Here is a 13,235-nt window from a genome sequence, read left to right as displayed (position 1 = left end):
AGATTTACAGAGCACCCATCCCCATGTACTAGGTATCTGAATTCCGCTTTTTTTTTGTCACGGCAGGGGGTCTCGACTGCCTTGGAGGCAAAACTGTTTAAAGGCATCTTGTCTTTGTCTTCACATTCTAACACGGGAGGTCTGTTAAGCATGCCGCCTCTTTTTTTACACTAAGTAAAGATGACAGGGAAGCAAGAATAATCAAACTGATTCAACGCTCTTATCTCAAGCCGACAATTATGATAGTTTGTTTACAGGTGTACAAGCAAACACCAGCAGTCACCAAAGAGACATATGGATTAAAACAAAATGCACATTTTTCCAATTTTGAGTGCAGCATCCATATCATTATGTCACATCATGCAAGCGTATTGACCAGGCATAGCATCAGTGTATGAAATCGCACTTGACACATACCGTAGTGTACTGTGCTTTGATTCTGTGCACGCAACCTAGAGGTCGCTGCGTGAACCAGATGCAAAGTGGAAGTATATTTGATAAAAGAATGATGGAATGAAAAATAAACCTTTTTTTTTTTTTTTTTTTTTTTTGAGTGACAGCGAAACAAATTTAATGCTACAACTAACACCTGAAGTGATAGAGTCTGTGTGACTCTGCTCCGTAAATGTTCCACCGTTAAAAACAAGTAACGACAAATAAAGCAGGAACTTGGGCTTCCTTGAACCCTTTAAACGCTTCAGTCAAACTGTTACATTAATGTGAGTTTTCAATTAAATGACTCAATTAAATGATTCACTTTACAATACAACATTTGACTGAGAATAACATCACTCAGATCTCAGTACGTTTAAATGTATGTGTGATGTAACTACTGTCATTCTTACTAACTGGACAAAACAGTCAGAGCTAAGACTTGGATAAAGATCCTTAAGCATATATGCTCACTATACGACTTTATTGTGGAGACAATCTGCTTAAGGTCTCATTACACTGTACGGACCTTGAGTGTAGGCTGATTACACAGAGTCCCTGGCTTGATAAATTTAATTGATGCCACATGCACTTATCAGCTAAACAATAAGCGTTAGGGTTTTGTTGGAATCTAATATGTTTGTCTCCGTGATCAACTTTCATTTGTCGAGTTATACGACTGCACATTATTCCATTGAAACTAAATACACTGTGGCTGCAGTACTCTGCTCCTGTTAACCTCTTTTAAATGGCTCTAAAATTAGAGGTCTCAGGTGAGGCTTAATGTCATACTAGATGAGCTGATTATGGCGGACTTAATTATAACTTTGTTGGCTAATGTGTGCGCTCTGCATGTTTTCTCAGTGATGAATTATTACACTGTCTGAGAACTCAGACAAAATAGATCAAAGGCTCTTCGGGCTGTGCATATTCTCCGAGCGTGAGGAGTCAGCTGAAGCCGATTTGTGCAGCTGTGACTGTACATGACAAACAGAATTCCTCTCCATCTTTTCACTTGAGTTCTCTTGTTAGACGCTCGTGTGATGGATAACATTCAGTCCCTTGAATCTTAACAAACAGCTGTAGACTGCACGCGCTGAAAAAAATGCAATGTTGTTTTTGAATGTGCTAAAAAAAAAAAAAAATACACTCTTTCTAATGGGGTCCTATGTGCCTTGTTGCCAGAGTGATGCCATATCCCATGGTGAATGTGCTAATGGTTCAAGGGAGTGAGAGGACTGAGCTTAGCCCAGCAGTGTAAACAGACAGACAAAAGGGAGCCGTTAGTAGTGAGAAACGCATGCCTGGGCGTGCAGGTAGGCATTAGGTTTCACCCTACACCGCTCCAGCACAGTCTCCATGACAGGGAGGAGGCCATTTGCTTTTGTAGCGAAAGAGAGCAAAAACAAACATTCAAACAGACCGGTACTAGAGGGACAGGTATGCGTGAGGCGGGGAGAGAGGAATTCTGGCTCAGAGAAACGTAAGCGAGAAGCAAGGGGGCGGGGGGGGGGGGGGGGGGGGGGTGAGGACAGGACTGGAGAGATAAGGGGTGTTTGTGGTCGGCCACAACAAACAGCAGTGACCATTTGCTGGGCGGTTTTCTTTATTTGTTTGTTTGTTTGGCCTGAGTGTGGGGATGGATGAAGAGAAAGAAAATATCACTCGAACAGAAGCACTGTCACTTTTGAAGCTCTGCTTAAGTAGAAGGGGGAATTTCACTAGTAGGAAATTTGACAACAGGATAATGGGGTTAGTTTCAAACATACTGAAATAAATATGACTCCTTTAAAAAATATATTATGCTGGATGTTTCCTGGCCCGGTAGCATCAGTATTTGACCAAATAAGACACAGACTAAAGACTTTTTTCATTGATTACTTAGACAAGCTGAGCTAATGCAGGATGGAAAGCTTTTTGACTAATGTTCATAAAGCTATTACCAAGCATTTAATGTTACTGTGAGTTAATTTGGCATTTTTGCCACGTGGCTGTAGAGTTTCGATGTGTCAATTTGCCATTTTCTCAACTCCAGGTTCGACTTTTCTGAACGGTCGTTCTAGTTTTTGATATAAAATTTAACAGAGTGAATTTTGAAACTGATAAATCGGGGTGGTAAACTTATTGCTGATATATAACATGACTTTAAAATCCCTCCTCATGTGTTACTTTGCGATAGGGCATATAGAGTAAAATATACAGGAAGTATTATTTGACTGAGCACTGATAGGCATCACTTGCTATAGGTCAATAGGAGATGGGCAGGGCAGACCTCTGTTTGATGACAGCACTGGTCTCTCCCACATCCCCTTCCCCACCAGTGAAATGTTTAACATTCGGCTGCTTTTAAGAGATTTCCCTTCTCAGGATTATTGACCTTTGGGGGGGCTTATTTTAGAGGCTTGCGTGGGTTTGTATCATTTCACAGCTTGACATTTGTCATATTTCTGCAGTGGGATGTGAATTTGGCATTGCACGCCTTGTGATAAAATATGTGTCAGGGTGAATTCCTCTGTGAACACAGACACAGTTACATACATTTCGTCCCTGAACCGATCATCTCTTGTGGTCTGCCCCGCAGGTGAGAGGATCAACGATGAGCATATCTGAAACCGGCTGGATTGGACCTTTTTAATCAGAGCCTTTTTGTCACGACGTAGACCAGCCAAATCCAACACCAGACGCCATGGCATGCTACCTGTGGAAACTGCACGTCTTCTGCTGGTTTCTCATCACTCTAGCCCAAGTACACTCCACGGAGGGTAAGTACATATGAAGCAGCCGTCTTTGTTTTCTCTAAAAACATCCTGATTTGCTCTCATGCCAGAATTTTTAGAGCATATTTTGAATGAGTATTGTTTTAGGCTCCATGACGACCAGTGCCAGAATAAAATAAAAAAAAAAAAAAAAAAAAAAAATATATATATATATATATATATATATATATATATATATATATATATATATATATACTGCTAACGTCTTATTTAGAAATGTAGCACAAGCGGTCAAATTATGAGTTAAGCCAATGTTGCTCCTCTGAGTGCAGGCAGTGCTTGTGTAAGTAATGCAGCTGTGAGGACAGTGGGCACAGGCGGATGGGGGATAATCTTGAGTGGTTTCATTAGTTGGTAAATTGTGAGTTGTCTGAGATTTTCTGCTTGAAAGCGTCAGTTGTTCCCAGTGGCATCAGAGCTGGATCCATTTGTAAATTCCCCACTAAAATGTTCTGTCTCATGGCAGCCACACACAGATTTCACACCTCGAAAAAATATAAAGCTTGAACATATTTAATCATAGGGTGCTTAGCTTTGATTAAATCACTCTCAGCTGTATTATAGTCACAGGATTTATGAATCTCGTAAACTGTATCCTGTACATATTGGTGTTTAAGCACAAAAAAAAATAGAGGTGCGTTACTTTGATGTCTAATGCTTTGATAAAAAAAAAAGAAACCGAAGTTGGTGTCTTTTCAGTGCAGTATATCAGAAGAGCCATTACAGATTTGGTTCGCTGGTGCCAACTGTTGAAGCTCTGGCCAACTGTTCACGAAACCTGCTTCACTCGTTTTTTTTTTCTTTTTCTTTTTTAAACCCAATAATGTTGGATTATTGATTAAAGTTTTGAAGGTAATGATTTCTCAAGCTGCTCAATTTACAGTTACAAGTCACTGTGGCGTAATATATGACACCATATGTGTTTCTCGTGTATCATCTGGCTTGGATTTGATCTTTCTTAGTGTGGTCTCAGTGTGTGGTCTCTATAGGCGTCAGTGGATTTAGGAAACAGAAAGTCACAGAAAAGGAGCTTAAAATCCATCAACATATGTATTCCATACATCATGGTGCTCTGACATTTTGTTGTAGAAACCACATGCAAAGATAACAGACTTTAAAACCTAGTTAGAGGGTAGGAGCTCACCTCAAGGGAGGTTTTGTCCCATGTTGCACTGCCCCTGGTTTCACCGGAACCTACATAAAGTCAGTCGGCAGTGCTTGTGGGAAGCCAGTGAGGGATTTTGACACTGCACCACTAATTCCTTGATCAGTCCGGGTGAATCTAGCAAACATGATGCAATGGATGAGCCTTAGTACAGTTATAAGACACTTTGCTGAGGTAAACAGAATGAGCCGTGACTCTTTTACTTTAGGAAATGCCCACTCCAAATCGAGACTTAGTCCATAAATTGAACAGTTGTCATTCACCTTTTCCTCTTCTTTCGCTGCCCTCCCCCATCGCCTCCTCCCTATTTCCCATCTCAGCCTCACAGATCAGCCCAGAAACAGTTCATTACAAACAATATCCTCAAGTAAACATGCTTCATTAAACTGCATCTACCCCTAATATCTTTTTAATGCATTTTTATAATTGAATTAAATGGGTTAGTGGAATGCTGTAAATAGTTTAAAGTTAGTTTTTTTTCCCTCTCTTGTTTTTTTTTTTTTTTATCTTTGTAGGAACCAATATTTCCAACTAGGATTGATATTATAGCTGTCACTGCCTCTGACCTCCTTTTATGCAGTACATGTCTGGTCCTCCACATCTGACTCCACTAGTTGGACTCATATTCATATTCATTCAAGTGTTTTTGTTTGGCTGTCTCACTGCCAACCCAAGCCTTTCATCTCACATTTTCCTTATTTTCTCCACATCTTAACCCTGAAATACTAATGGCCCGTGTGCATCCACAAGCCCAGCAGCCCAGAGAGTGACATTACTTTCTGAAATTGATTTGACTTATTATTTTAATTATGCTGCATATGTTTGAAATAGAGATATTGGCCATATCATTTCTGTCCTACATATAAACAGCTACATTTTCATTGCAGTCTTGTTCTGTCATCATGCAACTTTAATAACAATTTTGTTGGAATATCTAGTTTTATACACTATAATTGTTTGAAGGTCTTGTAACATAAATTTGAGCCAGTGCTCTCACAGCGTGCCCGTAATCCTAAGCCCAGGAGGGCTCTGTTATGACATAGATACCTTAATCAATATCAGTATTAATGTGGGCATATTCATATGAGACCAAATATCATCTGGGATTTTGGTTATAACATGGAAGTCGAATATGTTCCACAACCAATACCAAAGGACACAAGTCAGTATTGTCTCCTGGTCAAGTTTGATTTTGGCAATTCCTTTTAATATCTGCCTCTCATAAGTTCCCCCAGAATATGAAATTAAATATATTTATTTATATATTACATATCAAATAAAAGCACCAGTACAACACAATACATGCTGTAGGTCCCAACATATCTGTCACTTTAGTTAGTATTCTTTACTTTGACCTGCTTTGATATAGTTTTAGAGAGATCTTCTTTTAAGGAGTAGGTTTATTTCCTTTTGTCCTGCTGCCGTCCTCTGCAGATGTCAACAGAGCAACTCAACTCATGAGGTGAAGCTGTAATTTATAAAGTAATAATATGTGATTTTTTTTCTAAGATGTAAAAACTTATTATTTTCCCTTGCAACACATGATTAAATTGACTCAGGTGTCTCCCAACATAATTTAGTCAAGTATGGTGGGGTTAAAAAGACTTACCTGTATAACCAACAGAATAACAATTCATACCTAGTTCAGCAATGCACTCTCTTCAAAGGCTTTCCTGAAGAAGGAGTTAGAATTACGGTGAGGCAAAATGAGAGAGCAGAGCCAGGATTCTGTGCCAGGAAATAGGGAGGGCAAAGTTTGCACCATGCCAGACGTAGTGCCAAAAATATATCAGGAGAAAATGTGTCTATGTTACATTTTCCTGGTGTTTATCTCTTGAGTTTCTTGATGCATTTTCCCCTTTTGTGTTCAACATTACTGTCTTGAAATCAATTATCAGAAAAAAATTCAACGAGCTGGTAAATAAAACCACTACTGATGTAGTGGATTATTTTTAGAAATGATTTTTCTTCTTCTTCTTTATGATGTGGAAATGGTGGTTTAATAAACAAAACAAAAAAAATCACAACATTTAAACGACCTAGTAAATATTAAAATCAAACCACTGTGAAGTGGGTCATGGGGATCTTGTTTAGGGTTAGGAACCCAAACTCGGTTTTAAATTAGAAGAGAATCTGAAGCCAGTACCTTAACAAAAAATAACTTTGATTCTACTTATCAGTTGTGAAATGCAGAACCAGTTTGTAAATGTCAACGTGGCGTACGTGACTAAGATTACAAACTTCAAAGGTGTGTAAAAGATGACACATAGTAATCAGTCAAAAGCCAGCTTCATTTAAGAAAATGATGACAAGGTAATTAGAATGTTGCACATCAAATCTGCCCCTTTTTTTTAACCACTTTGGAATCAAAACAATGAATCAATAAAAAATGGACTTGATAAGTGCAACTGGAATAAGAATTTTTAAAAATTAAATGACCCAACCGCAGTCCTATGTAGTAGAGACCGTTGTTTTCTCTTGATTGCATGCTGTCATTTTATTACTGTGGGGTATGTGCTGGCCTGAGGAGTACATAAAGAGCTTTCCATGATATAAAAGCTGTGTTTCAGTGACAGAACTTGTGTGAACAGGTCTGACATAGAGAAATTTCAGTTCCCTCCGTACACCCTGAAACCACACTATTGTTTCTCCTCAAAGCCTGAAATGTTTGAAGTACTTGAGATTTCTCAAGAGCAACAGGGAAGGGCACCTTTAAAAGTCCTCTTTTTGTACCATGTGAAAGAAAAAGAGAGGAGATTTAAAGCCTTCATCCCAAAGTGAATGGAATGAAATAGACAATCAAGGTGTTCTGAAATGTAATTACTGGAGGAAAAAGCCCAGGGCTTAATGTGAGCCCAAACCTGCAAGAACAGGATTCAGCATCTCCCAGTGCTGTGCCACCACCTATTTTCTCTGGTTACCCTTTTAACCACAAAATCATATTTATATAACTTTGCGAAGATGGCCAGTCTTGCGGTTTTCTACACTGAGAACTATTCCTTCTAGGCCGACTTCGTGTTCTAATAAGGTAAACGTTAGGGCGGACTGACAGAGTTGTTACTAGCAGGGTAATCCAGTCAAGTTAAGTTTAAATCCAGATATCATAAGCCTGTTAGAGGTTGCTTGTCATTATCTCCACTAGGTGGCTTTCCCGACAGTTTCACTTCTACATGTCATCTAGAGAAGAAAATTCCTAAACACTGTCTGTCGATAAGCATTTGTGGAAAAAAACACCAAAAAAGTTAAGGCTAAAGGTGAGATTTCTTTCTTTGTCACATGTATCTTTAGTAAACAGCTTTTGTTGGTTTTGTCATTCCACCTCCCTCTTGATATCATCCTGCTTGTTTGCGGAATCTGGTTTCCCTTGGAGCCAGGCAGGCGTAGGGCCTGTGTACGAAGGCCCATCATGCTGTCATGTCTCTTTCATCGCCAGCCAGGCTTGGCCAATAAGTAGATAAGGAGACAATGACTGGGAGAGCAAGCAGTGGCAAGGTGTAACCACAGCCCCTGGGTCTCCTCCCTGCCGAGCTCTTCAAATCCTCATTAGGATTTTCAGCAAAGGAAGGAGGGATTTTCTGGATTAGGGCTTTGTCACAGCTGGTTCCAGGTTGGTGTTTGTCATGCAAGAGCATGGTGGAGGTCTGACATCTTGCCACCATTCTCCCTCCCACCCAAACCCAGACCCTCCCTTCACCTGGCTACTGAGGCAGTTATAAGATGTTCTGCTAACCCAGAATTTCTAAAACTAAATTATTAACTGCCATCACCAAAGACTTTAAATGCCATTCTGGTGGCTCATATTAGGTATCTGTGGGTTTTGGCTGCAGCATCAGCATTTTTCTTAAGGGTTACTTATGCAGGGATAACCTTGGAAAGCGTTATTAGTTTGTTGTTTGCTCTTGCTGTCCATAATCTCAGCCGTGACACTGATGCGGCGGTTCAGATAGTAGACACAATGCCTTTTTTGATTCCAGTTTTCTCTCCTCCATGTGTCAGTTGTGGCAGAAGTACTGTAAATGGTATTTTATGAGTCTATTTATCCCTCAGCTTGCCACTTATTTCAAGGTTCCCAAGCTTTATGTTTTTTTCCCTGTATAAACCTAAGCAAAGAGGTTTTCTTTTGAAAAGACGTGGCTATTTCTTTAATGTAATCATGAGTCTTAGGGGCTTCTCACACAAAACAACAGGGCTGTATTTCTCAACATGTGGCTCAACCTGTAACACGGTCCTTAATTGGGTTTCAGACTTGTCTAGAAGAGTGGTTCAGCGTGACAGAGCCTCAGACTTAGTGTAAAACCTACCTTCTCCTATCATTCTCTCTGCCGATCGTTGTGGATAATGGTCCCACGAGACCCTCACTGGGTGGGTTCTCAGGCACCCTAGATTAGTCACCTACCCACATGTCCCTGTCTGCTATGTATTTTACCGTCATGCTTTGTCTAACTCTGTTCTTTCCCAAGTACAATCATGTGGGTCCCTAACAAGTATATCCCAAACAATCTACACAACAATGTTCTGATAACCAATCGAGTCTCCTCTCTGAATCCACAATACGGGAAAACAAATAGGACTTATCAGTCTTCAGTGCAGTGGTCTATAACCAAAGACCTATTATTCATGGAGCGTTTATCGTTCTGTGCTTTTGTTGGTTGTGTCTGATCTGGCCATGGCAGATGTGACTAGCAGTATGTGGGCATCTTTGTAAAAACAGGCTTCGATTTGTCAGAGATATGCATTTTAAAAAGTTGTGCTTTTGTTTGTGCCTGTGTTACTTGTGGAGGTAGAATAAAAAAGTAGCTTTATCTCATATTGGCAGGATTTGATTGTAAAGGTTCTGGTATATATAATGAAAATAGTATGTGTACCAAGGAAAATGCCTAAAACTACCTGTATGAGCACAGAACAGAAATAGTGCAGGCTCTTTAGTGCTTTGATATTTTTATGTTGCTAGAGCTTGTGTAGTGGACATCAAGGTTTGCAGACAGACCTCACGCAAGGACTGCTGATGAAGTGCTGTCTGGAAGGGCGGATGAGGAGAATGTTTTTGATTATCCAGTCTAGATGGTGTTTTAAACAGGAACCAGGATGTACAACACACGCCAGACAAATGAACCAGCTCAGCTGGTCAAAGGGCAAATGTAGTTTGGCTTCCTGTTTGCTACTGTAATACTTTGGAATTTTAAGGTGATTAGACTGCAGCGTCTGGGTCACATGGAGTGCAGCATTGCAATATTCACTTCACACTATGTTCGTAGACTTTTTCTGTGACTAATGCCAAGAGAATAACCTGTTACTGTGCAGGCTGTGCATTTCTGCTTCACACGGTGAATTACATGTATTTATCAGCGCGAGCAATTTAGTTCATGTGCACCTTCTGATTTCAGCAGCAGCAGCAGCAGCAACTGAAGGATGAATTCATTGAAGAGTTCTTATGAGAACTGCCATTTATGTAACCACTGATTCATGCCCGTGAGTTCTCCATTTCATATCAGCTGAAATATCTAATGTAAACAACAACAATCTGCAGGTGTTCGAGGGGTGGGTAATCACGTTTTCATTGTGAGGCTGCTGTTGAAAGGCATGTTCGGTGATGCACGGGAAAGTGTGATTGTGGTTTGGATGTTGTCCAATGAAAACTGATTGCAGAACATGTAATGACAGACTCTGTTAAGAGAACATAATATATCGAAAGGCGTATGATTTCACAGACTTTGCAGTTCACTCTTAAGAGTCAGATGCAAGATATCCCTGCTTGCCCTTAGTGGAATACTCTTTGTCCTTTTGCTTTCAGTCCTGATTTAGAGCTGCTATAAATCCTGAAGAGACTCCTGTAAACGAGGGGTGGTGAAACTACGCCCATAAATATAAAGGATTTAGAACCAGGGCTTTTTGAAGGAAGCCTGAGTGCTCATTTATGAAGCTTGTTAACTTGCATAGTTTCACCGGTACATTCGGTATTTTGCTTTTTTTTTTTTTTAGGTTCTTCAAGGAATTTCTCTTTAGTGAAGCTTTAAGTCTGAATTATAGTGGAGTTCAAAAGTCTGCTAAAATATACTGGCAGTCAATAACAAGTTTGTTTTAGCTCATTGCCTCATTTATGTAGGTCATCATTCAGAGTGAAGTTGTGTAGGTTTTCCTGCCATCAAATAACAAATCAACTGAGACCATTTGTGCTCTGGCAGACCACTACAACTTGACCCTGTGTGACTCAGCTTTTGACCTTTTGAGTCATTATGACCCCTGAGTGCATCCATATGTCAAGGACTTGGGCGTCACTCTCAAGTAAATGATGGGCTGAAGACAATAGTCATCAAAGACAGATGTCCCCTGTGGAAATATTACAAATCAAATGAAATAAGTCCCTTTGAGTCAACCCCTCTTAATAAATAAGTGTGTCTTTTATGATAATGACTCATCTCAGCTGGACCGTTGCCTCTTGCTTAATGGTTGCTCCAGTTACCTAATTTCCATCACACACACACATATCCCCCAACATGTCCCCAAATTATTTTTAAATAGCCAACAAGCAATAATTAAGGCCGATAAGCATGAGAGACATCTGATAAATCCTTAAATGAGAACTTCAAAGTGCCCCTGCTGTGACAGAGTGAGCTGGAAACAGATGGAGGAGTGAGAATGCTAGGAAGCAGGCTAAGTCTGAGGACTTGATTCAAATGAGGTTAATCCAAGCCTAAAAGTTTCTAATAAAAATGTTGAGGAGGGCCGGGAAGTGGGATTCTTTTGAATGTATAACAATCAGTTCACTGGAGAGAAAAAACTACATATGAAATTGAAGGCCATCATTCAGCCTCTGGATTGTAATGAATTGAAACAAGAGTATAATTCAATTTTAGCCTGGTCAACTTTCTCTTTAAGTTTTATGAGATGGAATCCTTGAACTACAGGACATCTAAAGGCAATAATCTGCTCAAACAAAATACTTCTTTAGAAGATAAATAAATAACAACTGTTGCTTCACTTGTGTGGCGTTTATTAAATAAGTACTATATAGGTGCACAGAACCTACGTAACCTTAAGTGAGTTCAGTCAGGAAACAAAATCCCATGAAGCTAGGGTACCTTAATAAAATAGTATTGTGTCACATAACAATCCACCTAAGCTACAAGGCGGAAACTCTCTAGTCTAGTCTGAATAAGAGGTGCATAAAGAATTCAGTTGGAGCAGTAGTCATGTCATCAGGGCATGACTACCCAGTTGGTCAGGGAATTTAAATGCCAGGTGGGGGTCAGTTGAAGCACTGGCTGAATAATGTGGCACAAATGCATACACATGAGAGCTGAGTCTTGGGAAGAGGAACCACTGCTGTGGCCTGCTTGAGAAAGTGCACTTTGTGAATGCAAACCAAGCAGATGGACCCTTCTCATTTGTGTGTACTGCCACTGGTGACCCATTGGGAAATGCTCCCTTATTGAATCGAGAAGCATCAAACGCTTCATTGGAGCAAAGAAGAAAGCCTGGGCTACCCAATGTATCTGGGTCTATTTTTTTTTATCACTTGTAATGGAAACCGTGACAATGGTATAGACCAGAGGAAGAGCCAACAAAAACATAGCAAATCTTGTCTGAAAGTTATTGCACAAAACAAATGGCCTACATCTTTATCACTTTTTAAAATGGATCATTTGATGTTGTCTGTGATATTGTCACTGATTAGGCTGAGTAATGAGCTCCACATAGCACACTGACGCTAAAAGGCACCATGAACCTCACAGAAACTGCCCTACATCCTCAGGAATGACTCATAGGATCAGTCCACTACCAATCAAAAACACATTTAAAGTGCAGTCATCCCACTTTCAATTTGCACAATTTAAAGTGTAAGGTTAAATTGCAGGGCACACAGTGCTGGCATAATTATTAATTTTATAATTTAGTGGATGTTTATATGACTTATATGAATTTTCAGAATCTAACATTGCAATTATAAAATAGGGGGAAAAAGCCTTGACCTCTCTGTGATCATCTCAAAATGTATAGTAATTTAAAATCTACCAATGACCAATGGTTAAGGACCAATGAGACAAAATTTACTGTTTGATGGTCATCGCAGCCGTTCCATTACCAGAAGATGTCCTTGCTTTTTTGTGTGACCTAAAAAGCACTCCCCTTTCTCTCTCTCTCTCTCTCTCCCACACAAGTACACACACACACCGCCTGGCCCCAGGGCTATCCGATATTAGACAGTGAGATGACATTGTGTGCTTGTGTGAGTGCAGTCAGCCGACATGTTCAGATGATGTGAAGTCAATAATGCATTATGAAAAAAGGGGATTTATGACCTTGATGAGCCCCATGGAGCTTAATTAGGCCTAAAGGTTGATTTACATACAAGTGTACATGGAATTTGATGAGGCCGTGTTTTCCTGCTGGTGCAGTGCATTTTTATTTGTCTGCCAGCGACACTTGATGCCTCGTATCTGTTCAAATTCTACAGGATTAGAGTAAAACGTAAACCTTTCCTGCCTACCAGTCTTTACAAGTGTCCATGTTTTGTCTGAACACAGTAAAATCATCAAGTCCTAAGCTACAGGATCACATTTCTTTCCTGTGCAATGATGGCATTTCCTGTGCAAGCTTATGTGTCTACAACTGCTGGTTAGAGATGAGGAACAGAGTAAATGTAAAAAAAAAAAAAAAAAAAAAAAAAATGAAATAAGGCTCTGACAGGGTAAAATTCTGTTTTTAAAAAAGCCCACCTTAACACCAAAAGAAGGGAAAAAATTGCAGCCTTTTTTTTCGTGGCGTCTATTCACAGAAAAATGACAAGCTCTTTTTCAGAGTCATGTACCTATATCAAAGATGCTCCTGATAGCCCCCCTGCTGTTGCTATGGAAGTAGTA

General features: G+C 39.8%; 1 protein-coding gene across 10 annotated transcripts in view; it reads left to right on the top strand.

The window, feature by feature from the left end:
• adgrl2a (adhesion G protein-coupled receptor L2a) overlaps positions 1 to 13,235 on the top strand; it is an 88,242-nt gene that overhangs the window by 17,749 nt on the left and 57,258 nt on the right. For all 10 annotated transcript variants that reach the window (XR_003297888.1, XM_026345238.1, XM_026345229.1 and 7 more), the window contains exon 2: positions 3,014 to 3,194. Coding sequence is in view for 9 of the 10 variants with exons in the window: in XM_026345238.1 (XP_026201023.1) it covers positions 3,119 to 3,194 (76 nt within the window). In the remaining variant the exon portion in view is untranslated. The remainder of the gene's footprint in view (positions 1 to 3,013; positions 3,195 to 13,235) is intronic.

This window comes from Anabas testudineus, chromosome 4 (genome assembly GCF_900324465.2).
Source record: "Anabas testudineus chromosome 4, fAnaTes1.2, whole genome shotgun sequence".
NCBI lineage: Eukaryota > Metazoa > Chordata > Actinopteri > Anabantiformes > Anabantidae > Anabas > Anabas testudineus.
Note: the sequence above shows the minus strand (reverse complement) of the source record. Positions and strands in the feature narration are given on the sequence as shown.